Source organism: Leptonotus elevatus, chromosome 14 (assembly GCF_054856555.1).
Source record: "Leptonotus elevatus isolate MCC_2025b chromosome 14, RoL_Lele_1.0, whole genome shotgun sequence".
NCBI lineage: Eukaryota > Metazoa > Chordata > Actinopteri > Syngnathiformes > Syngnathidae > Leptonotus > Leptonotus elevatus.
The window spans coordinates 12,076,176-12,103,629 of NC_141252.1; the positions used below are offsets into that span (position 1 = coordinate 12,076,176).

The 27,454-nt window shown below is 40.0% G+C and overlaps 2 protein-coding genes across 2 annotated transcripts in view; one reads left to right on the forward strand and one right to left on the reverse strand.

Moving 5' to 3' along the window:
* Positions 1-756: 756 nt before the first annotated feature.
* plk4 (polo-like kinase 4 (Drosophila)) lies at positions 757-12,861 on the forward strand. The gene is made up of 15 exons (XM_086094859.1): positions 757-924; positions 2,212-2,307; positions 2,463-2,558; positions 3,059-3,173; positions 4,520-5,465; positions 5,550-5,641; positions 6,750-7,075; positions 7,155-7,259; positions 8,417-8,519; positions 8,607-8,756; positions 9,007-9,232; positions 10,613-10,715; positions 10,798-10,935; positions 11,014-11,120; positions 12,558-12,861. The coding sequence occupies exons 1-15, from the start codon at positions 895-897 to the stop codon at positions 12,667-12,669; spliced, it is 2,745 nt and encodes a 914-aa protein (XP_085950985.1). The 5' UTR covers positions 757-894; the 3' UTR covers positions 12,670-12,861.
* A 112-nt stretch (positions 12,862-12,973) lies between these two features.
* Positions 12,974-27,454, reverse strand: part of LOC147163004 (inositol-tetrakisphosphate 1-kinase-like) — a 28,994-nt gene continuing 14,513 nt past the window's right edge. The window contains exons 4-11 of the mRNA XM_086095285.1: positions 26,712-26,837; positions 24,256-24,373; positions 17,818-17,916; positions 17,677-17,717; positions 17,316-17,481; positions 17,106-17,173; positions 15,905-16,067; positions 12,974-14,891 (exon numbers count right to left, since the gene is read on the reverse strand). Of these exons, the coding sequence (XP_085951411.1) occupies positions 14,617-14,891; positions 15,905-16,067; positions 17,106-17,173; positions 17,316-17,481; positions 17,677-17,717; positions 17,818-17,916; positions 24,256-24,373; positions 26,712-26,837 (1,056 nt within the window). The 3' untranslated portion in view covers positions 12,974-14,616. The remainder of the gene's footprint in view (positions 14,892-15,904; positions 16,068-17,105; positions 17,174-17,315; positions 17,482-17,676; positions 17,718-17,817; positions 17,917-24,255; positions 24,374-26,711; positions 26,838-27,454) is intronic.

The window sequence follows — 27,454 nt, forward strand, 5'->3', positions numbered from 1 at the left end:
TATGAAAATTTGGCTTCCAATGTAGAGTACATTGCAGAAGAGACAAGAAGTGTAACATGCTAAAACCTTATGGATAGTCAAGTCCATAATAACGAACAGCGCAGTTCAGCACAACTCCTGGCTAGCACTAGCTCACATAAGATGATGGGAAAAAAAAGTGGCTAACAGAATTTAAAAAGCATCTCCTGTCTTCTTCAGAGCCATAACAAATGCCATTAATATTTGTTATAGTGAAATAATTTAGACTGTTCCAACTAGTACTGTTTTTCTGCATTTCCTAAAAAGACCACTAACTACTGATGCACTTGGCTAAAAAGAAAATATTGAATAAGTGCATTATTTTTAATACCAGTCCATTTATCGTTTACTGTGGCTCAACATTTAAATGATGTGTCAGATTTGACAGTCGCAGACTTTCCTAAAACATTTCAGAAATGTGTGAATGAAATTGTGTTGACGATGTACAAAGTAGTGAAAATGATCTTGACTGGCTGGGATTCTGACATCCTAAACAACAACATGCACAAGAGAAAAATAATTTAAAAAAATGGCACGCGACATAAACAAAAATTAAACATTGAAAACATTAAAAAGCTAAAAATACTGAAGATGCTGTCCAAAGATAAAAGAATCGCCCCTCAAATCTCCCCCGTCTTGTTTCACTTGCGTTGCGTAGGGGGCGTGGTCAAACGTCCCCTTTTTCGATGACGTAGCGTGACGTAGCCACGCAGGCTAAAGGGCGCATATTTTCAAAAATGGAGGCGACGGCAACGTTTTGGAGGTAACACAACAACATCCAGCGTTTGCCGTCTGAGAACCGCTTGGACGCATATCGATGAATGGATTACATTTGCACAGTTTCTACATGCATCGGCAACGACAAAAGCACTCACGATGAGCGTTTCAATCGGCGATAGAATTGAGGTGAGTGTTAACGCTAGCCTGGATTAGCTATAGCTAACACGGGCATTCGCTAAGTAAGCTCGGTAGCCGAAATGTTTTTGTTGCTACTTGTTGCTTACGGTCTCAAAAGACTCATACGAAAGTGATATTTGTGTTAACAAAGATATTCTGACTATGAATTTAGCATGTAGACAAGTTTTGTTTTGTGTTTCAACGTTCCCTCGAAGTGGTTGCATCTTCAAAGTCAAAAATTCATTTTGGAAATTAACTACTGTACTGTAGTAATGTTAACTGTCTTTGTTTATGTCTAGATATGAAATAAAACCAGGTTGCATTCTAATGCAGAGCAGAGCTGCATGTTTATTTTTTGCTATGCGTTTACTAGAGCCGTTCGCGACAAAATAACACACCTCCAATGTGATATACCGGGACAATTGTTTTATTTAGTCTATAATTTAATTTTGTCTTTCTACAGTAGTGCAATGCATTAGATTTTTTATTGATATTGATAAGTACACTGTGCACTCTTAGTTGTTAACATTGTATTTTATTGTTTGTTATTGTTGTCATATCCCAAATTCGGATGTCCAATCTGATCATCATACTATTATTAGTTATTTACCCAATTACAGCATTCAGTCTCTATCTTATTATTCTGAATATTAAACAATTTCTTACTTGTTTTTATTATTGACATTAGAACATACACATTTTGGTGTGTTATGTAAATTATCAAATTATTATTATTATTTTTATTATTATTTATTTTGTAAGTCTGTCGTTTGTGCGTGTGCGCGTTGGCTCCCCCCCTCCCCGTTGCTGGGAGACGTCTCCACCAAGTGGCTCGGCTCGCGGGAAGCGCGCCGGGATAATTGCAGGTTGTGGTTGGCCATCTGACGGCGTCAGGTGTTCTTGGCTTGTGCGGCCGTTAAGCATTTGTCTCGGCCGTCGAGCGTTGGCGTCTGGCCTCGTCTTGCAACGGAGGCAACATGTGCCGCAGGGTGCTCAATTACTCCCACGATCACACCTGCTGTGAAGATGAAGAGGAGAGATTTTGTTTTACACGGGAGCTCAGTATTGAGGTATCATGCTTTTGGTCTCATTTGGATCCAAGTGTAATTTAGTAAGCCTGTGAGCTGTCTTTTGATTGACAGTGTCAGAGAGGTTGCCTCTCACCCAAAGTCAGCTGTGATGGGTTCGAGCTCATCACAGTACGAATGAGAATAAGAAAATGGATTACATCTAAAGAGGTGCACAGTAATTAATTAATTAATAAAAAAAATAATTTCCTGTTTGTTTTCTATTCAGGATTTTAAAGTCCTCACCCTCCTTGGCAAAGGCTCCTTTGCCTGTGTTTACCGGGCAAAATCTGTCAAGACGGGTCTGGAGGTTGCCATCAAAACGGTAAGAATGACCTGGCTAATGACGGGTAATTGGCGTTACCTGTAATGAAAAGTCTAGCCTCCAACAACCGACGACTCCCACGCAGCTGTTGTTAGAGACTGTTGAGAAATAATTGGTCGCAACTACGTCATCTTCTTTTGTGTCTCTGTTTGCAGATTGACAAGAAAATTATGCACAAAGCTGGGATGGTCCAGCGTGTGACAAACGAGGTAGAGATTCACTGCCGTTTAAAGCACCCTTCTATACTTGAGGTAAACACACACACACACACACACACACACACACACACACACACACACACACACACACACACACACACACACACACACACACACACACACACACACACACACACACACACTTACGCTTTTTGTTAGTGTCGCCATGGTTGCATTGCATAGGCTCTGTATTGTTTAATCCTCAACCGGTATTGTCTTCTTTTCAACTGTTGACTCTTTTGCTTTCAAAGACTTTTCCATTATGATTGTGCTTATTCGGTATGTTTTTGACCTGCAGGAATTCCCAATGTTGCATCATGTAAAAAAAAAAGGGGGGGGAAACATGACAATAAAAACACAGAATGCTACTCAAATCTTTCCAACTTTCAACCGCTGTGTTTGTAGTAGAGGTCCTATAAGCAGCGATGAATCCTATCCCTCTCTTTTTAGTTTTCATTTATTACGACAACTATTTTGTGTTTACCTACTTTGTATATTCCTCAGCTAAATTTCCCTTCCCGTCTGTTTTTCAGCTGTACAATTACTTTGAAGACCATAACTATGTGTACCTGGTGTTGGAGATGTGCCAAAATGGGGAGATGGGCCGCTACCTGAAAGAGCGCAAGGTGCCGTTTACTGAGGATGAAGGTTAGAACTATTTTCAATTTCAATCAAAAAATCACATTTATGTATTTATGTAAAGGTGTCTTTGGTTTATTACAGTTTCAGGTAAGTATTGAGTGTAATGAATGTAAGAATACGCTGGTACATGTTTTGTGAAGTTGTATCACAAAACAAATTGTAATACTAAGGGAAGGAAATTGTAGTTATCTTGTCAAAATCATTCAGCCTTACTTTTTACTTAGACAGCTAGTTTGCAGTTTATACAAAAAAAAAACAATGTTCTTCATATGCAGTATGTAAAAACGATCACATGCAGTTAGGGCTGTGAAATTAATTGAAAATCAATTACAATTTCAATTATTACTCTACAATTACAAAATCAGCATAATTGTAAAAAAAGAAAAGATGATTAATACTAAGTTTGAGTTGTTTAAATTTATATATTCACTTTTTTCAAATTTAAAATAACTAATTTAATACATTTGTTTCATCCAAAATGAACTTGTATAATTATAGTGTTTCAAAGAAATGGATTTGTCTTACAAATTTTTACGTTTAAACATTTTCTTGTTTTGTCCCCAAAAATAAATGATCATCCTAATTGTGATTTCAATTACTACCAAAAATAATCGTGATTAATATTTTCTTCATAATCGAGCAGCCCTACATACAATTTTTTTTTGTTTTGCTACTCTTTTTAGAGGGAACAATAATTAAATTCCGGACATGATTGATGTCTACTCTCTAAAAACAGTTGGGTCAAAAATAACCCAAATTGGGTCAAGAATAGACAAACCCAACTTTTTTAAAGTTATGACCTAAAAAGTTCGATGAAATTAAATAAAAACCCCACAAAGAAGCTCATTTTTCATTAGATTAGCCCGCGAGCTAACCTACTAGCCGTTAATTTGCGAGCTAGCGGGTTAGCTCGCGGGCTAACCATTCACCCGCACGTTTACTCCCAAATAGCTGCTAATTCACGAGCTAACTGTTCTCCCACACGCTAACCCCGGGATAACTCCCAAATAGCCGCTAAAAAACTGCTATTAGGTTAGCTTACGAGCTAACCGTTAGCTCGCGGGCTAATTGCTGCTTATTGGCTGTTAGCACTGCACGAGCAACCACTCGGATGGTGCTGTGGGCAGGCTAATGCTGCAGGGAGTCAACAGCCGCTGACTCAGAGCAGACAGAGGAGAAAAGCTCCTGTCGGAGCCAAAATTTAAAAAAAATATACATTGGCCACCAAAACAAAAAAAGAGGCCGATGTAGAGATTCATAAAATGCTGAATACCGTTGTCTATTCCTAGAAAGAAAGGTTGATGGGTAGAAGCCATGTCTTATTAAATTGTGTGTTGGATGTCTGTCCACAGCGAGACACTTTATGCATCAGATAGTGAAAGGGATGCTGTACTTGCACACGCACGGCATCTTGCATCGGGATCTGACCTTGCCCAACCTTCTGCTCACCAACAACATGAACATCAAGATCGCAGACTTCGGCCTGGCCACTCAGCTCAAACTCCCCAACGAGAAGCACTTCACCATGTGCGGGACGCCCAACTACATCTCCCCCGAGGTGGTCACCCGCAGCGCTCACGGCCTGGAGTCGGACGTCTGGTCCCTGGGCTGCATGTTCTTCGCCTTCCTCATGGGCCGGCCGCCGTTCGACACGGACACGGTCAAGCACACGCTCTCCAAGGTGGTGCTCGGGGATTACGAAATGCCCGGCCACATTTCCCCAGAGGCGCAGGATCTCATCTATCAGCTGCTGCAAAGGGATCCCGCCCATCGGCCCAGCTTGTCGGCGGTGCTGGACCACCCTTTTATGACCCAGAGCCTGCCGGGCAGGACCAAGGAACTGGGCCAGGGTGACGACGGCTCCATGGACAGCGGCATCGCCACCATCTCCACCGGCTGCGCTTCGTCCACATCGGTCAGCGGCGGCAGCCGTCTCCAGAGGAGGACGAGGCACGTCGTCGGCTCGGCCCTGCCCAACCGCATGGCCGGTCTTGCGCTCCAGCCCAGCCGGGCCTGTTTTGAGGACGGAGACCAGTGGCGGCAGCAGCCATTGGACAGGTTTCACAACGAAGGCAGGGGCAGGCCGCCTCACGGAGGAGGGAGTGACCAGCCCCACTATTTACGTAGAGCCCACTCCTCAGATCGCTTCGGCTCCTCCGGTCAGGCCGAGCAGGGCCGGTGTCACGCTGTAGAATCGCTGACAGGCACCACAAGACCAGTCTTCCCCTCGTCATCTACTCCTCAACTATTTTCTGAACATGCGCCGATCCCTTCACCTCCTGTCAAGCAGCCTGCAAAGTAAGCACTTTGGTTTTCCACTTGATCCCATTGACAGAAACAGAAGCGCTCTGCTTACTCATTTGGACTTCTTTTGTTTTCCAGCTCAGGGTACTTGTTCTCCACACAGACGCCACACCCACCAAACCTTCAATATCAGGACATGGAGGGAGTTACTAACTGGCTCAATAATGATGGTGAGCTTTTATTTTTTCCCAAATCAGTTTTGTAAATATTGTACCAACTGAATGGATGGATAAATAGATACTTGGGTAAGTTATTAAATGATCGTGCACTTCTATTAATTGAATGACAGCCACAGTGATAAGATTGCCGTAACATTATGAGGAAAAAAAAAGTTTTCTAAATGAAGTCAAAATTCTATGTGGGGGGAAAAAAGTCCTGTTTTTTTTTTTTAAAGAGTTATAACAAATACAATTTAAAATATATGTTGACCAAACGGTATTATTAAGTCATTTTTTAATGTTTTAGGAAAAACAAGCAAACATTACACAAAAAAATAGTCTAGTTGTCTTGATTAAAATTTTGAGCTTTGACTGAGAATCTAAGCAGACAAAAAAATACAACTTTTTTTCCTTATAATGAATATTGTGACAGTAATTTAAAAATGACAATTCTGCTATTAGGCTGACTATCTGTATAAAATGAAAATTGAAAACAATTATCTCTATCACAAAAAGTTGTTGTATTATGCAATTTTAAAACGGTCATAATATTGTGAGTACAAACGTAAAGTCAATTTTTATTAGAATAAAATTATAATTTTCAACCAAATGTCAAGCAAGAATCATGTTTTAACGTCACTAGAATCAAGTCTTAAAATATTGAGAAGAAAGCTTTAATATTACAAGAATAAAGTTGTCGTTTTGCCAGAATAAAGTCGAAATTAAAGTGAATGTGAAATGAATAAGGTCACACGATGAAGAGAAAACAAAACAAATAACTTTTCAACAATTTTGTGAATGGAGTCACATAATTAAGATTTTGTCACATCACACTACATTCAATTTAAGTTGTGTGGGAATTTGGACTATTTATTCATTATCGTAGGTTTTTTTCATACAATTACAACTTTTTTCTCAGTATTTTTGTTCATCTTTCACTTGGCTCTGATTCGTCTTTATAGACTTCAGATGAACCTCCTAAAGTTTTTCCTCACTGCCCTCTGCTCACCTTTGTAAGCTGCCGCATGAAAGGAGGCCAATAAAAACAGTAGCTTTAAATCCTCCATACACGGTTCAAAGCAGCGGCTCAAATGTACAAATCTTGTCTTTGGGTTGTCAGGATGCGGTCTGAGGCCCATCGACAGAAGCGCTCACAGCAGCGGCGTCAGTTTCCACAGCGACAGAGGACACGGCTCGTGGACGGAAAATCCCGCAAACCGGGCAGCTGACCCGCATCACGGCCCGCATCGCCCCCACCACTCCAGCCTGGACGTGTACCAGAGAGAGAATACACCCGGAAGCCACCTCCAGCCTCCTCAATGCTCCTCCTCACAGCTGCCCTCAGCCAAAGCCGGCGTAGACAGGGAGAAGACGCTGAGAGACCTCCTCCCGCCTCTGTGCACCTCCAGGCTGAAGCCAATCAGACAGAAAACCAAAAATACCGTCGTAAGTACTTGATGATTTTATCCTGTCACTTTAGTTGAGTTCACTTATTGAAAGGAAGCGTGATGTATCCTCTTGACAGGTGAGCATCCTGGATACGGGGGAGGTGTGCATGGAGCTCTTAAAGTGTCAAAATGGGCAGGAGAGGGTCAAGGAAGTCCTTCGGATTTCCTCCGATGGTTCGATGGTGAGCGAGTCATGTCACTAACATCTTTTTTTTTATGCCCAAATCTGTTATCATGCAGTTCTTTCTAACCTTTACTGAGCAAAGGCACAAAAATCTTGCAACAAAAAGTTTATGCGGTGGCAATTTTTTCTATTAGACAAAATCCTGATTTTTTAATATATTTTTTTTTATTTTAATTTGAATGTTTTTATTTTAATTTGAATGTTTTTATTTTATTTTTAATTTTTAATTTTTAATTTTAATTTTTATTATTTTTATTTTTATTTTTATTTTTATTTTTATTTTTATTTTTATTTTTATTTTTATTTTTATTTTTATTTTTATTTTTATTTTTATTTTTATTTTTATTTTTATTTTTATTAAGCTCAACATAAGTGCTTGGTATAAAGATGCCACCAGATAGCGCACTATATCAGCAAATTACAGAGGAAAGATTCACCCCCTAGAATAATTGTTCTGCCAGTCTCTATACATCACTGGCATAGGCTAGCTAAAGCAACAAATATCAATTATTTGTTGTAAATAAATCATTTTAGACCAATTACCATCATTTCTCAATAAATAATCAAATAAAACAATACATAATAATAATAATAAATAAGGAAAACAAACTCAAATATTATGCGCACTCTGAAAATAGTCCTTCAAAATCTCTATTACTTTGTACTCATGAATACGACAATGTCCGAATTTGCTGTTTGTTACCTATCTGTAGGGCTGGGGAAAACAAACAGAATAACTGATAACTTGTCCGTTTTTGTAGCTGACTTATCACAGCTCCCAAAACAGGTGACACGGAATCTGTGCCTTCAAGAAACGCAGCCGCTGTTTTCTGGCCATTTTCCACACAGACATTTGCGGCTGATATCCAACTGTGAGCTCCATTCCAACTCGCGGTGAACGTTTTGCGGTCGATTAGCACCTTCTACTGGTGGCAATCGATACTGCAGTCATGTTTTGATGATAGGAGTCAGCTTCAAGTATCTTGCTTATGGAATGGAATTACACTATATTTTTATTTTTTATTTAAAACGTTCATCCCCAAAAAGGTGTAAGAGATTACAGTGTGTGAAATTGCTGCATTCCTAATGATCCATCACAGTGCCACGCTTCAGTAATGTGCTTAGGAATCACTGATATTGAGTTATTTCTTGCAGGTGACTATATACCAGCCCAATGGTGGCAAAGGTTTCCCTGTGCTGGACTGCCCGCCTGCTCCCCCAGAAGATATCCTCATTTGCAGCTACGAGGATCTTCCAGGTGCGAACATACTTTCAGTGCATTTTAAACAACAACCTCCCTCTTATTTCAACTCAATCCCATCCTCGTGTTTGTGTGTTGTGTTAGACAAATACTGGAAGAAGTACCAGTACGCCTCCAAGTTTGTGCAGCTGGTCAAGTCCAAGACCCCCAAAGTGACGCTTTACACCAAGTACGCAAAGGTCATGTTGATGGAGAACTCCCCCAACGCTGACTTGGAGGTCTGCTTCTATGACGGTGAGACAACAGCACTCCACTCTCACTTGTCTCTCGCATCTTTATTTGCAACATATTTATTTATTGTGTGTGAATATGTTTGACAAAATATTACAAATAAAACATTAAAATTATTCTAATACATATTTTCATTAACATGGTTAATCATAATTTTTTTTAAGGCATTTATTGTAAAACAAACAAAACATTAAAATATATATATATATATATTATACATATGAATGTTAGTTTTGTCGCTTGCACGTCACAGGGGCAAAGAGTCACAAGACGTCGGAACTGCTGCGGGTGGTGGAGAAAAGTGGCAAGTCGTACACGGTGAAAGGCGAGGCGGGTTTGAGCGGCCTGAGCGCCGAGAGCCGCGTCTACGCCGAGCTGTCGGACGAGGGCCATCGCGTGTGCCTGTCGCTGGAGGCCGCCATTGAAGTGGAGGAGAGAAGCACACAGAAAGGTCCCTTCTTCCCCATCATGATTGGAAGGTAAACACTGTAGAATAAAATCTGTGTGTATATTGTGTATATTTGTGTACGTGTAAATATTTTACATACATGTACATGTACATGTTATGTCATTCCAAATGATTCATATATGTTATAATACAGGGGTCTTCAACGTGTGCCTCTTTCGTCCCTTTCCTGTGGATCCCTGTAGATCGCTAAAACAAATAGTGGAAATTAATATATATATATTTTTTTCATGGATAAAATATGAATTTAATGAATTAATGATAAAACAATTAGTATATATTTTTGTACATATTTTAGTTTTCTTAGAAAAATTATTAATTTAATGAATTAATGATAAAATAATTAGTAATATATTTTTTAACATATTTATTTTTACTTTTCTTAGATAAAATATTCATTTATTGAATTATTTATGAAATAATTAATATTAAATAATTATTTACATATATATAATTTTTTATTTTTCAATAAAAAATATTCATCAAATAAATTAATGATAAAACAATTAGTAGAAATTTATGTTTTTTTACGTATTCATTTGTATTTTTCTTTAAATATTCGTTTAGTGAATTAATGATAAAACTATTATTTTTTTTACACATATATATATATATATATATATATATATATATATTTTCAATAAAATGTTCATTCAATTAATTAATGATTAGGATAAAAAAAAAACAATGCATAATTAAATATTCAAAAATGATGTCAGAGTCCAAAAATGTAAGTTGTCAGAAAAAAAGAGATGAAAGGTGGATGACTTTTTCCCCAAAATGTCCAAAAAATATCCACAAAAACAACAAACAAAACAAAAGAAGAAAGGCAGAAAATTACCCAAAAATGTCTTTGCAGTTGCCCCCCAAAAAGTCAGAAAATTGATTACCGGTAAATAAAATGCAGAAAATAAAATGTTCCAAAAGTAACTATAAAATGTCCCAAAACAAAAGAAGAAATCCTGAAAATTAGCGTAAAATGTACATAAAATTGCCATAGTCAGAAAATCTTGTTGTTTTTTAAGGCAGAAAATAAAATGTTTAAAAGGTAACTATAAAACACAAAATAAATCATATAAATTACCATAAAATGTCCACAAATTAACAAAAAAAGTCAGAAAAGCGATTTAAGAAAGGGCAGGAAAGGAAATGTCCAAAAATAAAAGAAATCCCCTAAATTACCATAAAATGTCCACAAAATTGCCAAAAATGTCAAATTTAACAGAAAGGCAGAAAAATCTTAAAATGTATGAAAAATTACAAAATCGTAAGACAAAAGGTAGAAGAAAATGAATTCAAATGTTTTGAGGCTCCAGATATGTTGTTAATTAATTGGCCTAAAATGGCTGCCAACCCCCGGTATAATGTATCTGTTTGTATTTGCAATTTTTAGGAGGCCCGTCTTGCCCAGCTCTCCATTGTCGACATCACTTCCCTCCCAGCCTCCTCCTACCGATCACGTTTCGCCTCCCCGGCTTCCAAAAATCACTCCTTCCGTAAGTCACTGGCAGCGTGAATAGACAAACACAGTTATCTTAAACAACAGCATCTTTGAAGTTAAAACACATGTGCGTGTAGATGATCTCCTACGACGGCTCCGACTTCACCTCGGCCAGCCTGAGTAAAAAAAGCTCCCCCGCGTGTCAGGACGACCTGCAGAGCGCTGGCAAAGTGGTCAAGTCCATTTTTGTGCCCAACGTGGGCTGGGCCTCGCAGGTACTTGAAGGCCCAAGCAATTGAGAAAGAACTCCGCGTCGGAGGTGGTCATCCAAATGCTCTGTGTTGACTCCACAGCTGACGAGTGGCGAAGTGTGGGTGCAGTTCAACGACGGCTCTCAGCTGGTGGTCCAGGCTGGAGTTTCCTGCATCATGTACACCTCTCCCGAGGGGCGCATCACCAGGTGAGAAACAGCATTTTCATGACTTCATCAAAACCTAATTGTAGTGTCGTGCACATTAACTTAGAAGAATGACGTGGACTGAAGCGGGCAGGATGGATCGCTGATTCTGGTTAGAGAATCAGGAGGCTGGAATGTCTTGAATGCGTTTAATGGCAGCAGGTGGAATCATATGTAATTGAATGCATGTTATAGGTATGGTCTATATTATGGTGTGTGGTCTGAAACAGAAGGAAACAATATGCAGGACTTAGTATACATAAAATCCAAAGAAAAAAAAAAGCCACATTACAAAATATAATGTAGTATGTATAAGAGCTGTAATTAGCGTCTGCGAGGGCCATTGTCGGTAACCGATGTGATCCGGCTGCTTGATTGTATCGGGTCGCCTACAGATGACGTCACGCTACAGGATTGGCTGGAAATTGTCCGTTTACAATTATTCAATAAAGTTATATTCAAAACATTGGAAATAAATGAATAAAGATGTCATTGAAATGTATGGGCGAAAATGGTAAAAACGTGAATAAACCTAAGAATATAAAAGCAGGATACTTTAAGATTGAAGAAATAATCAAATAGATTGAAGCGCCTTCGCGCTTGCCGGTGACGTCACTACTGCAGCGCTAACGAAATGCGCGATTCACTTCGGTTTGGTTTCTTTTTTTTTAGCTGTTCACAAATCACAATACATCACAAAAACAGACTTAATGATAATAGTAACAATTAACATTCTAAACTGACAATATTTGTCACATCTCAGGCAATTAATTTGTGTATTTATTATTTATTCGATCTATTTTATTATTTATTCAACATATCTTGCGTTTATATTCTTAGGTTTATTTACGTTTTTCAATTTCAGTCCGTACATTTTGTTGTTTTAAATTACATCTTTAATATTTTCTTTCCAATGTTTGACGTCAACTGGATCATTTCCGGCCAATCCTGTAGCGTAACGTGTTCGTTAGGCGACCCCGATACGATCTGGCAGCCCGATCACATCTGGTACTGACACCGTAAACGGCGCCGTTCTATTTTTAGCATCGAAGCTCGATGACGTTAACGAGGCAATTAAGCGCGCCGCACAAACAATTAAACACGGGGAAGTTACCTGAGCTACAAACATGTATAACACACATTGAACCACCGATTTAGGTGATATTTTTTTTTACAACAAGAATACTTACTTATTCTCAGTAGCGCATACCAAAATGGCGCTGCCGGAAGTAATGAAAGCGTTACCTCGTAAGGGGACACACATGAAACGAAAAAGACAGAATATAGCTTTCGTTCTCCCCAGTCTTTCTGACACTAATATAGTGAAACTCCGCACAACAAACATAAAAAAACGCGTGTATATCTCAGTTAATTTAATTTCTGTAATCGATTTAATTAATAGAAGAAGAAAACAACTGTTTGCGTGTGTGTTGATCGTAGGTACAAGGAGAACGACAAGCTTCCAGAACACGTGAAGGAGAAGTTGCACTGCCTCTCCACCATCCTCGGGCTGTTGGCCAACCCGGCATCTTGTCATCCTCAAGCACATTAGCATTTACTTCTTCACTCGCTTTGTAAATATCTACATGTTTATGTATGTTAGATGGCTTTCTTTTTCTTATCTTTTTTTTACATGTACAGAGGAAAAATGAAAAATATTTAATTTTTATGAAGCAATACTTTTGTAAAGCAGCAACGTGTTGTAGTTGTCTACTAGCAGTACTATAAAATGTGGCATTCATCAAGTGGCGGGCCAATAAATGTCTAGAGGCTTTGTTTTCAATCGCTGGACACTCAAATGAAATCAAATTCACTCACTAATATTAACACTATTCAAAGCAACCCACAAACACAAGAGACATTTCCACTCATTTATTTCATCTCTGTGAGTCGACTGATTTAAAAAAAAAAAGTTTGTGGATTCTTTTCAGTACAATGCATACCAAACAACGCACTGTATGGAAGCAAGCTTAGGCGTATATACACGTACTGTACACGACACCCAAGGAGTAAACATTTCAAATGCGGAAAACAGGCTTGCTGATCATGATCTCACTGGGGTACACGTGACCACAGGTAGGATTCACAAATGTTTTAAGTTTTTGGTCATATACAAGTGCGACATAAAACAAATCGTAGGCTCCCTCTAAGCCTGCCTGCCTTCAAGCTACGCCTTTAAATGAAGGCCAAGTGGGAAAATGTCCTGAATGCTGGTGAGATGATGTGACTTTACAGCAGGGGTGGGCAGCGTTTTCACTCAGGGGAACCCCCAAGGGTCATATTGCAGCCATCTTTTCTTTTTTTTTAACCACTTATTCCCAGCCGACCTAAGGCAACAGGCTGTTAACCTCGGGAGAAGAATTGTGGCAGACTTAGAGGAAGATCAATTTCCAGATTTTGGCCATTTTGCACAGAGTCCCTTTTAACTCTCCAATTTGTCTTTTACAATTTTTTTTTTTATAGCTGTTCCTCTTGTAAATAAATTTGTTCACATGCTGTCATTCATATAAAACACCCCCCTCTCCAATAAAATCTCATTTAGTACATTTCAAAAGAACAAAAAATACAATTACATTGGAGTAAAAAAAATAAAAAAATCTCGTCCCGTACTTGCTCTTCAAACGATTACAGCTGACTGGATGGACTCCCATTCAGCTGTGCGTTTCAAGAGTTGTGTATGGGAGTCCAATCAAGCAAACTGCCCCATTAACCAATGTTAATTATTTAATAATCTCCTTTAAAGTGTTGACGGCACATTTTGATCTAAAACAATCAGTGGAATAAATTACGCTCGAAACGCAGTGAGCATAAAAGAAAGGAAAAAAAAAAAACGACCGGCGCGAAAGTGCTGTGAGGAACCTCACGATGGAAATCATTTTTGCGGAAGACAAGCAAACGAAAGAAAGAAGGAACGAAACGGAATGTCTTCCTGCGTTCGCTTGGTCACGTGGAGATTTTCCTTCTCAGCTGTTCAACTCGAGTCGAAATTGTGATGGCACTCAGGAAGTCGGCAGCTTATCTCTGGGTTCGAACGCACGCTCCCGCCCCTCACGGAGGAGTCCGCGATGTTCAGGGATCATACATTGCTCATCTAGTGGCACATCTATACCCAGTCTGAAAAATGCCGAGCCGGGCGTCATTGCAGCAAAGAATACAAATGACTTCCCAAAAGGTTCACATTACAGTACTGTTAAAGTCTCATTGGACAAAAACAACATTACAAAAAAAAAATAAAGGCCGAGAGAGAGAGAATGAGAAAGAATGAGAGAGAGAGAGAGAGAGAGAGAGAGAGAGAGAGAGAGAGAGAGAGAGAGAATGAGAAAAAAGAAAATAAAAAAAAGAAGCTTTACACCCAATCACCATAATTTGCAAGAACTACACAGGAAAAGGTTGTGATTAGGTAGATTAGCATTAGCATCATAATTATTATGATTTATTATTCATTGTTATTGTCACTGTTGTGATGGTTTTTTTATCCAGAGGGAGGGGCGGAGCAGAGTCACTGGGAGGAGGCCTTGGTGGCGATGGTGGACACGCAATGCTGCTGGAAGTTGGGCGACATGGGCGAGCTGCAGCCCAGCCGCTGGTGGCGCGCGCCTTTCAGTCCCGCGTCGCCCTCCACCATCCACGGGGGGGCGGCGGTCGCGGCAGGGCCGCTCGGGCCTTTGGGCGCCTCGCCGGCGGGGGGCGGCTCGTTCGCGCCCGCGTGGCTCTGGAGCACGCTACTGATGTGGTTGAGCAGGTCGCTGAAGAACTCGGGGACGCCCTCATAACCTGCCGACACGGGTGGGACGTCAGTTGCATCCGGACGCCACAAGATGGTGGCAAAGTGCTACTTTTGGAGAAAAGGAGCTCCTCAGATCACTTCAACAAAGTTCTTTGGCACCAAGGTGGTGGTAAAGCACTACTTTGGTCTAAATGGAGCCCCCCAAATAACTTCAATATATGATCCTTGGCACAAAGATCCCACAAGGTGGTGTCAAAGCACTAATTGTGTCTAAATGAAACTCCTCAAATTACTTTAACATTGTTTTTGTTGGCACCAAGATGCCACAGGATGGCGGCAAAGTGCTATTTTAGCCTAAAGAAACATCCTCAACTCACTTGGACATAATTCCTTGGCACCAAAAAGCCACAAGATGGCGGCAAAGTAGTACTACTTTTGGAGAAAAGGATCTCCTCAGATCACATCAACAAAGTTCTTTGGCACCAAGATGGCGGCAAAGCACTATTTTTGTCTAAATGGAGCTCCCCAACTAACTTCAACATAAGATCCTTGGCACAAAGATCCCACAAGGTGGTGTCAAAGCACTAAGTCTGTCTAAATGAAGCTCCTCAACTTACTTTAACATAATTTCTTGTTGGCACCAAGATTCCACAGGATGGCAGCAAAGCACTAGTTTATCCTAAATGACAGTCTTCTACTCATTTCAACCCAATTTCTTTGCATCAAGATGACGACAAAGGTCTACTTTTGTCTAAATGAAGCTCATCAACTCACTTCCGCATAATTCCTTGGCACAAAGATGGCGCCAAAACACTACTTTTTTTCTAAATGAAGCTCACCAACTAACTTCAACATGGAACAAAGATCCCAAAGGTAGGCGGCAAAGTACTAGTTTAGACCAAACAAAAGTCCTCAACTCATTTCGACAACATTTCTTAGCAGAAAGAAGCCACAAGATGGCAGCAAAGGCCTAAGTTTCTAAATGAAGCTCCTCAACTCACTCACAAGGTTGCAACGATGTGACTTATAACGAAATGACGCCGTCCCAGAATAGACTTACCCGGGAAGGCGTTGACGTCGATGACGGCGTGCTGGCCAGTTTGGTTGTTGATGATGACGTCGATGCCGAACAAGGACACGCCCAGCGCCTGTCGCAAGGACCTGGACAGTTCTCGGATGACGTCGTCGCTGGGAGGCTGAGACACACCCTCCACGTTCTCCCTCTTAAACAAGAGTAACACAATATGTCAACATCTAATATAGAGAGAGATCATATCAACATTTTTATGTAGTGTGTTTATTTATTTTTACACTTCCCACGCACATTCAAAAACATGTGTTTTTTAAGATGAGTTTCAAAAATGGAGGCTTGCCCAACATTTAGTGGAAGGTGATTTTACCTGTAATGTTTCTTGTTTGCTTAAATGTCAATAATCAAACAGACAACAACACTGTGAATAGCGGCTAATTATTTACGTTAAATTAATACATTTTGTATATTATAATAATATTTTTTTATTAATTTTAATTTAAAACACTAATTACAAATATTAGTAATCATTACAAGTATTAGATAAAAAAAAAATACAGACATATTAGAAGTATATTAATACAAAAACAAGACAAACAAAAGTAATTATATCAAAAATATTACACAAAAAATACAAATCAGTCAAAAATACATTTACGTTAGACCCCAAAAAAAAATCGGACACAAATATGAGAAACAAAATCACACAAACACATGCAATATTCTATGCCACAAAAATATTGGCAAAATACCAAAATACTACACAAAATATTTAATGATTTATTTTTATTTACTGAAAATACACAGTAATTTTTATTATTATAATGAATTAAAAAAAAAAATTATTCCACAAAAACTTGCTTCAATCATTGATTGATTAACGTTTGTTTGTTTGGTCGTTTGGATAGTATCCAAATCCTTTCGCCGACCCAGAAGTAAAAAGAGAAATTGTGGGATATATCTGTGCTAACCCGTGCAGTTTAGTTAACTTTAACGGTGCCGTTTACTAAGCGTGACTAACCATGTTTTGAACAACGCATATTTATCGATGGGTTTGTTAACGGTGGGTTAAAATAACCGAGAATTGAACAACCGGGCGCTGGTAGGCAATTGGTCGTTGATTTATTGACACTTATTGTATCAATAAAATATTTAATCTTTTAATGTACATTTGACATTCATAATGCCATCTGAAACATGCCAGTAACGTGACATAAGATCTGCCTCGTACCGAGGTCAAGTCTGAGGACGACTCCGGCTTGGAAACGTTGTGGCTGTTGAAGAAAATGGCTTTCCTGTCTGAAAAGACAACAAAGCAAAAAGCCAGTCATATATACCTGTACTGTATTTGTTCAATGTAAGCAGTAGGTGGCGACAAATCTCATTTGTTGAGGAAACATCCCCCCCCCCCCCCCAAACAAAGTCTTGCTAGTTTGCTTACCTGCAGGTCCGGCAGGGAAGTTCTTGAGTGAAGGCCTCTCCACCACCGTGTAGGAGTCCCCCACCACAAAGACCTTGTAAAGCACTGCGTTGTGGTTGATGAAACTCTGGATGACGCAGGGGGGCTTCACGTCTTTCAGGTCATCCTCGCTGAAGATGATGGCCATCTGAGAGCAGGAAATCACAAAAGGATGTATTGAGTTCGGCCGATGTCGAACAAACAAAAGGGAGTTTGTAAACTTGTGACCTGAGAGGCGAACTAGCTTAGCGCTAGCTTAGGTTGGTTTAATTTAAAAGGGGACTCATTGTTTGTTTGTTTTTGATGACAGTTGATATGAGAAGTGCAAACAGTCAACACTTACCTCATGGGAGTTGGTACCATGAGCCACTCGAGTTTTGCAAACTGAGGACAAATCAAAAGAGGGTCAAATGAAAGCAAAATTAATTGAATTGAAACAATGACTTATTTTCATAATGGGTGTGAACGAGCCGGGAAGACTTACTGAAGGGGAATGTGAGTCCGTGATTCCTGATCTGCTCCAGCACATCGGGGCTGCACTCGGTGTTGAGCACCATGAACGGCGGAGAGCAAATCCTCTCGTCTGAGGGCGCGGCGAGGAAAAAGAACCAAGGAGAGATTTGAGGACTTTCAAAGAAGATAACACATTGTCTTCAAATGTCCGTTCATTCACACCATGACGGTGGCGTGGACGCAGCAGACGCACGCATGCACGCGTCGGATGTCCTGAGATACAGGAAGCAGCGGACAAGAAGAGTCACCGCTCAACTGACGTGTGATCAATTGCTCACTCGTCTTCAGCAAAGACAAACGGGTGAATTACTTTTTTTTTTTTTTTTTTTGCACTCCAATCTCTTGATTATGTCCAAGGTTGTTCTATTCTGGGTGCAAGTGAAAAATGGCGCTGTCTTTTTTTTTTCCACAACAGAATTAGAGCTCAGGATGCGTCGCAATTTATGTTGTGACTCATTTAATCTCCCTGCTCGCATGCAGTGGAGCACATACCTCCGCCAATCATTAATGGGATTTGCATGCATTTCAATGGTGAACGATGATTTGAGTGTTCAGATACATTTACATGTTTAGACACAACTCTATAATATTCTTATTTGTGGTTTTTGATGCAAAGTTGGCTAATATATTTGGGGAAAATTGCATTACAATAAAAAAAAAAACACACAATAAACCAGCTAATCTTTATGAACTGTGCGCCTCTCCAGTGTCATGTTTGTGTACCCCCCCCCCCCCCCCCCCCTCTACTAGTGCTGATGTCAGGATAAAAAAATCACATCACAGTGTTGTTGAATTGTAGAGAGGCCCCACAAATTTTTTTCCCCCCTCCAAAAAAGGCTAAAGAGGGCAATGACATGAACGGGTATAATTCCTATATCCACCATGCAAACACACTTAATACCAATAAAGTGAGATTTGTGCAGCTGAGTCTGCTCCCATCTTGCCTCTGCAAGCAGGAAGTCTACAGGGTCACCCATCACTCATCTCCACCCGTCTCGTCCCACTCACTGTGTTATTCCAGCAGGACGGGAATAGCAGCGTTTAATGTCTTTTCGAGGAAACGCGTTGCCTTTTACATCACCGACTTGCCAGCTGCTAATGACTAATGTCAGTTCGCTGAAAAACGACACAATGAAAGGATTTCTAACGACGGGGGTAAAGATGTGTTGAGGTTTGGCTCTGAAGCGCTTTTTGGGGTGAGGAAGAGGACGTGCAGGTGGAGTGGGCGGGTATCAACCGGGCTGTGTCTAAACACCGCGTGCTGGCGTCAGACTGAGCGGAGCCGAGGGTGACGTTTACAGGATTTCATTACAGGATTCCTTTTGAAACGTCACCGACCGTTTCCATTGGTTGCTTTTTTTGGGGCTTTTAAGCGGTGAGGACACTCACTCTGCTGTATCATGTTGGAGGACAAATAATCAAAGAAGTTCTAATGTGGTGTCTGCCATTATAAAGTATTTCAGTGCAATGCCGTCCAGATAGAGGTCAGTCAAGTTCCTGACAAGGTGTCACAAAAGATATAAAGTGCTACCCCACGTTAAGAGTGATAGCTCAATTAGTTTTTTTTTTTTTTCAAACCTCATAACTTACTTAATGCTAACAAATCATGCAAAGTCCCATAGACATAAACTGAAAATAAAACTATAAATACTCGCAAACATTTATTCTACATCCTCTGCCAAAAATATTATCGAATATTACTGCAGCTAACAGAGTCAAATATATGAACGTTTGCATTGCTTAATTCATTAATTAAATTAATTTTATTTGGCATTATATTGAAATGTTTTTATAAAACAAATGTAAAAAAAAATTAAATAAAAAAATTAATAAATTATACAATTATATTATTATTGATCAATTTTATAAATATTTTAAAGTTTTTTTTAATATTATTTTTTATTGAAGTGAATACAAAAGCAAAATATACTTACATATTCAGAGGCTTACAACAGTTGTACACCGCATAATTAAAAAATATTCTCCTTATTTTTCTAAACAACTAATTGATTATCCTATTGATCTTATTATAGATTGGTATTATAGATTGCATGGGGATCCCAAGTGCCATTTCATTGTGCACTGCTGATTGTACGTGCTACTAAATGACAATAAAGTTTGATTTGATTTGACTTGAAATAAGTCCATAAAAGGTCGCCACTTGTTAAAGAACTTGGTCAAATTTCTCTCTAATGCAAGGGTGGCAAACTCATTTTAATTCAGGGGCCACTTTCACCCAAATTTGATCTCAAGTGGGCCAGATCAGTATGTCCGTGGTCTAATAAGCTTTAAGTAACAACAGAGGAAAATATTTGATTAAAATATATTTATTAAAATAAAAAATATTTATTTATGAAATTCATTACGAAAACATTTTTGGGGGTGCAAATTACACAAACACTCATATTTATTATTACTGCAGAGTAATCAGAAATTTCTTAAGACATCTTTTTTTCATCAAATACTGAATAACAATCACATTTCAGAATGTCATTTAAGTGGTCGTCAGTACACCCCCCAGTGGACAAAATTAGCAGCAACAGTTACTTTTTGTGGAGTGTGCAGTTTGGGTTCTGTCTATACAGGCCAGATTGGACCTTCTGATGGGTCAGTTCTGGCCCGCGTATACCTGATCTAATGTCTGATTTTCTCTACTTTCAAAAAGGACATCACATCAGTGACCCAATTCAGAAGTGAATTGATATTCTGAGAGTGACAGTTTAAACAATTATTCCCATGTGGAAAAATAGGACCGACGTCCTGAATGGACCTTTCGAGGCTCCACGGTAAAATGTTTACTGTAGCCAAGAACCTTGAATTGGACCTTGAGCGATCCGGCATCTCATCAGGACGACGTTTGTTTGACAGGCAAAATACGCCATCCAAGTTTTGGAGCGTGGGAATTTCTCAACATGCAGGTCTGCCATCTTGTTTCGGGAGAAGAGAGCGACGGGACGTTTTCACGCTACGTGAAGCGCGCGCGCTGCTGTTTATGCGCATGGCCAGTCTTTCCCGTTGCTATTTACAGCTTGTTTTCCACAAACCTTGGCATTCTCCCATACGTTGCGATATTTTCAAAGCGAGCCCCATACATGGCGATGCATTGTCCTATCTCCAAGAGGGTTTTTATCCTCCAATTAGATTCATGAATCATTTTTGGGGATATCTGGATTGTTTTATCAGCACAAAAGCAATATGACAAACATGTCACCACGTGGCTATTACTGCCAGTAATATGCTCGTGCTCAGCTTTGGAACGAGTGTCCACACTCCCCAAGTGTTTGTCTTTCTCATGCTGCAACTATGATTAATTATTAATCTCCTGCATAAACAGGACAACGGCAATGTTGAGCCGCGCGTGGATTAAACGCTGAAGGCGCAGCAACCTCAAGACAATCTGTTCTTGTGAACAAATCCGAGTGCTTGATCCTGAGCGCTTTTAAAAAGCTGTTGACTTGACAACGGTTTCTGCCCGCGAAAACAGTCCGAGCTATGAAAACGGGACGAGTATAAAAAAAGAAAACGTAGATTCGACTGCCGGAAGACGGAACCAGGCGACAATGGTCCATTACTGCTAATGTGCGAGCTTTTTCGCACTAATTCTTGCGCTTAGTTTAAGCTACAACACATCATCTGGATATTCTGTGACTGAAGACCTTTTATGATGAATTGATATTAAAAACTTTTTTTTTTAAAGCAGAACAGCCCAATGCTCTGGGAATGAAACGGCGTGGATGAATGAGAATATTCCCAAGCAAGATTAATTTTCCAGCGAAAGCACTTCAAGTGCATCCTGCTATTGAATACTATTCTGAGTCGCGTCTCTCTGGCCTTTTCCAAACACTTTTCTCTGGCGGTCCAAGCTGCTTTGGGACCTTGTGCTCCAGGCTGATAAGGATGAGGAAGTAGGGCTGAGTGAGCAATTGATTGGCTATCGATTAATTTGGGTTTATTTGGTTATTTATTTCATTTTTTTCACGGCAACACAACGACAAAAAAAAAAAGCGGAACCAGTTAACTGTGTTAACCAAATTAGCTACTTGGTCGATGTATTGGTAGCATTTAAAAAACGAGCGCGTTTAACCCATGCTAAGGAACCGATCACTCGAGCAGAATCATTCCAAAAGATTAAATCAAGGACGTGGTGGCCATTTATACATTTCAAAAGTAGAGAATAAAAAAAAACGGACACACTTTTGTTTCTACGTGGCAATGTGGAGAAGTAGTGGGGAAGGAAATTTGTGGTGGTTGTATTTAGGGATGTCAAGCTCCTGTACTTTTATTTGTTATGGTTGCATTTTTATTTTTTGTCAATCTTTTCCATTTTTTTTCTCTATTACATGTTGTGCAAATGAGTGAGAGTGGATAAGGAGAAAGGACAAACTGTTTAATAAATCAGTAAAATGCATATTTAGTTACGTTTTTTATTTTTTTTTATTTTTATGTAGCTGACCTCCAAATGGGAGACATTCTGAACTGAATTTTACACCAGACAGGACAGGACAAGATTTTCTCTGTGGCAGTAGGATGGGATGAGAGTGAAAATCTGCTCCGTGTCACGCTCTACCAGTCATGCAGTTAGATGGTTCATTCTATTATGTTAAATTTAAAACTGACATTTATTGACTCATTTGTGTCTCAAGAACGTATAAATACGTCCTATTGTAAATGTTTTAAGTGTCCCAAAGACGCAATTATCATTTGTTTTATGCTAGAGCATAGAGAAGCCTTCTCAACTGCAAAGAACGGTTGACGAAATGGTAGTTATTACACAAACGGCCAAAAGGTGGCAGCAGAGCAAAATAGATCAACCAGGGCCATGTTGAAAAAAGCTATTTTACTCACATTTCTTAATAGATTTGTGAGTAATGATGAAGCTTAGCCATATTCTAATGCTAATTGCTGCAAAACGGAAAAAACAGATACAAATATACCTTTTTTCCATGATGAAAGAAGAGACTCTAATCTTTCTTTTGGGAGGTTCCACGCTTTTATAGCAATAGAACACAATATTCTGTGGGCCTTGAAAAATCTGTCAAAATTCAGTAAAACAGCCGGAAGCGAAGGGGGTTGCTTCAGTGAAAATGGTTGGGCGTGAATGAGTTAAGGATGAATTGCACATACACGTTTAGAGTAAAGACATATTTTTATCGAAAACACTTATTTTCTTACTATCCGTAAAAATAAAATAATATATATATATATATATATATTTCTGTAGAAGTTGATACAAATTTCGGGGGGGGGGGGGGGGGTGTCAGTTCAAACCTTGTCTGGTATCAGGGGTAATAAAGCAAATCCCAAAAGTGAAAAAACGTTGATATTACTATAAGCTGTCAAATGGTCAATCGGATTTGAAAAAAAAACAGATTTTATTTTTCGATCCATATCACCCAGCCCAATCAGGAAGTGGTTATGAAAGCAAATTAGTCTTCTACGATCAACCTACACTTGACTCCAACACACTTCCAGTCACTTTTCCTCAACAAATAAAAAAGGTCAAATAAAATCTGCCATTGCATTGCATGCTAGCAGGCCTGCTGATGGTGTGGTGTCAGATTCTAAAGTCTTTCTCTCAGTGTTTGTGTCTAAAGCAAACCACAGTTGTCAAGGAGGTTTGGCATGCAGGCCCAACACCACCAGCACTGATGGAAGCAGAGTGCTGCTGCTGCTGGTGGTGGTGGTGGGGGATGGGGGGGGATCTTCCTTTTCAAATCAAGTACACAGAGGGGGACAGCGATTCCTCGTTACATAACGTCCAACGTGTGTGTTTGGAGAAAAAGACGTCTTGTTGAGATTCTATTTTCGGAAACTACACAGGCGACATGTGAAACATCTCTAATCACCACATCCCGGCATACACACATGGCCGCTCACCTTTTATTAAAAGGCCTCCTGCCATGTATGGTGCGGCAGGAAATGTGCATGAGTCACAGGTGTGTTTACAGTGAGTGGGTAGAGAATGTGCCTGTGTCGTCACAAGCTCCAGTCAAAAGGCCCGCTGATGACTTGATAGGACTCGACAACAAGCAGAGGAGGGCGGCAGGTTGTGATCTGCCCGTGACAAACATACGGCAGGAAATGGAAAGACCCATTTGCCGTCTTTAGGAGGGGGACAGGAGTTACGGCGTGATCCTTGAGCCCCGCAGGCGAGCGGATTAAACATCTGCGCGGAAACGACGAGGGCATATTTCAAGCGGATAAGCAACACTGTGGTCATACGTTAGCCAGGTGTCAATGGTGGAAGGGGAGAGCAAAGACAGAGCTCCGGCAGCTACCATGACACCGTCGGCATAGCGTGAGGAGCACATGGAACGATCGCATAATCGTATTTAGTAGGAATGCACGTTTCACTGAAATTTGTTGCTGGACTTCATCTGGCGTGGATGAATTTAATTTAGGTTCTCACCTTGCATACAGCTTTCTATCCTGTGGATGAGCTGGTAAGACTTGCAGCGGTCCAGCAGCGTCCTGATAGCTGGCAGGGGATCCAGGACAATGGTCTCGGGGTGGGCATCGATGTAGTCCTGAAGAACAAACACAAGTTTGAAAAGTGTCGACTGAAAATGACTTCACAGTCGCTCGAGCAAAATGGCTGCCCCCCTGAGATGGATGAAAATGATTGGATCTTGCGGTTTAATTCATATTCCATAAACACAATATTAATTAGAAGGCCGCATTTAGACCAGTCGGGGCGCATACAACATAGTGCAAAGAATTTTTGGGGGTTTATTGATCCGAAGAAGAGTCCCAATAATAGGGATAGACCGATTATAGTCTGGGTTATTATTGGTGCCGATATTTACCATTTTGATGAATGCTTGCGAACTTTTTGTGAATTTTGTGTTTTCTTCAGGGTTTGTAAAATGTTGCAAAAGGTTGCCAAGATTCTCACAGACAGTCTTTACTCGTCACAACAACATTTTGATCATGTTTTGACAAATTTTCACTGTTTGCGAACATCTTTTAAAACCTTTGACAAACTCTGACGAGAACCTAAAATTTGCTACCGTATGTTCGCAAGCACAGAGATGCCAGTTTAAGAGATCTGAACTGGAAATGTTTATGGATGTATTTATTTAAAATTCACTTAACTTTATTAGAGATGCTGCTTTTTTTTTGCATTTGTTAAAATTCAAACAAAAATAAGTCAAAGTTTAACATTTCAGTTATGTAAACATTTTTTGTTAGAATTTTAAAACAAAAGCTGTCTATTTTTTGTATTTAAATTAAAATAACATGTTGACAATTTGGAAAAGTTGTTTTAATAAACATGCTTATTTTATTTTTTTATTTTTATGCTAATATTTTTTATTTTACTGCAATTGGCCTCCTTGCCAATTAATAATCGGTATTGGCCCTGACAAACCCATCACTATGCAATATTATATTTTCTTCCATTTTCTCTCACTGAACACGTCAGATTAAGGTGTATGAAGTCAATGCAGCCCATAAGGATTACTCACACTTTTATTGGCTGCTTCTTGTGACATTTACAACTAAAACGTTTGCGGCTCACATTGAAAGTATGCAAAAGGAGTGTCACACATTCAGGGATGTCATCTAAACACTGACATTCCGTTAAAGGGTCAGCACGCCTCACTCCACAGAGAATGCGATGTATGCCAGCCGGTCTGTGTGGATTATATCACAGCATCCCTGCACGGCCGACAGTTGGGCCAGTGCGGGGTTGCCTGTTTTACGTAACGGCGCTCCATCTCCGCTTCCATCTCGCCTCTGTGGATTTCTCCGGCAACCTTCCCGGCAATTTCTTTCCTGACACACAAACGCTGTCAGCTGGAGCTGGCTGACGTGTGCATTAAACAAACAGGCTGCCTCTTCACATCACAGCTCAGTGAAAAGAAAAAAAAATCGCAGCAGCGCCGTCACACGCGCGCCTGCCTAAAATTAAACATGCGTCCAACGCAGGCATGCAATGGAGATGTCTCTTTGTGGCTCTGAAGAGAATTCATCTTTAGGATTTACCCAGATCTGAATGGGTGATGCTGGTGAAAGCCCATTACGTAAATCAAACATGTCGCTGGCAAAAATAAAGGCCATACTAATCTTCCAGGAGTTGAGTGGAACACATCGACGATAAGGACAATCCACAGCTGATTTTTGCATCCCGGAGGAAGAAACACATCCAGCACAAGATGAGAAGGGAGGTGTAAAAGACAAGTGGGTGTGAAATGCTTTGCATTTTCCTCTCACAGTGCAGATCAGGTTTGGCCAGAGGTTCAAATCTATGGCTGAGGTCACTTAATTGACCACTTCAAACATCAGCTGTCAGTCATTGAGCAAAGGTGCTTGCAGCAGCCACCAAGGAAAAACGTGTTTATGATCACAAATACAAACGCTGATTGAATGTGATGCTCAGGTAAATATCTCAACAACAGGACTGCCTGCTAATGTTTAGCCCTCACTTCAATTCAAAAACCTGGACCGTGGCCCACGCTGTTGCATTCCAACCTCAAAACCTTCGCCATCTGCCCTGCCAATTGGAAACAATGCTGAACAAATGGAAGGTTGCAAATTCATGAATTTGTGTCTACTGAATAAAACAAAAGACAAACTTCCAATCTGCCCTAATTTCAATGAGACTTGCTAGCAAGTTTTGATCACGGTTTGCTGAATGGGAGTTTGATACCATCACCAGCTAAGCAAACGCTTCTTTTTAATATGACCACAGGGTAACATTTGGACGAGTGGCCTCATGTCCATGTGAGATCTTTCTCCCTTTGGGAAGAACAATAAAAATGATGAGAAGCTGTCTTTACATCACTACAAACTGCAAAGTCTAATGAGGATGTTGACGTGCTCTTTTTGTTGTTGTTGCTCGAAGTCATCGTGATCCAGCAATACCTGCACTCTTTGCACCAGCAGCACAGCCTGAGAATCGTTCTGGTCCGCCTCCAGGATGAGGTCCGTCAGTTTGTGGATGATGACGTCCAGGGGACCCTGCTCTTCCAAAGGCTGGCTGAGGTCCAACTGTGGGGAAAATAGAATATCTGGCTTTGGGTTCAAACAAGGGATAGATGTCTGACTATGGTGGATTTACACAATATGGTCAAAGTGATGCAATTCTGATTTTTTTTTCATCTTCATTTTTTGGATTTCAAGTGCCATAATTGCAATAAGGTGCATGAAATCAAATATCTCCTGATCAGAATTAGGCCTCTCCCAAATATGAATCAGATATCTGCCAATGTGACTGCAGTGTCAACAGACAGATGGACCACCTTATGCGAGACTGAAGTCACTGAAATATGGCAGTCTGTGACACACATACGAACACAAATAATGTTGTAGCCATATAAAAAAAAAAACACCCTGGGAAAATGACAGAGGCAATGAAAGCATAGACCGTTAAATATACAGTGACTATTTTGTTTTAAGTGGGGGCTACATTCACAGCCCACCCAAAATGCGTGGACCTCTGCTATATAGAGATCAAACACACGCTACTCATTTAAATACTTTTTAAAAAAGTATTACGGAGTGCTTGATCTCACTCTCTCACTCGCACATTTTTCCACAAAAAGACGCCAAGTGTGCTTGCTATTTGTCGCTCCTTGATCCTAAAACTGACACATAAAACAAGAAAA

What these genes read in the sequence shown, in the direction of transcription:
- plk4 (XM_086094859.1), top strand. Translation starts at nt 895, where the DNA reads ATGAGCGTTTCAATCGGCGATAGAATTGAG. An exon ending in CAATCGGCGATAGAATTGAG is followed by an intron (nt 925 to 2,211) that starts GTGAGTGTTAAC and finishes TTTTCTATTCAG; the next exon opens with GATTTTAAAGTCCTCACCCT. An exon ending in TAACTGGCTCAATAATGATG is followed by an intron (nt 5,642 to 6,749) that starts GTGAGCTTTTAT and finishes TTGGGTTGTCAG; the next exon opens with GATGCGGTCTGAGGCCCATC.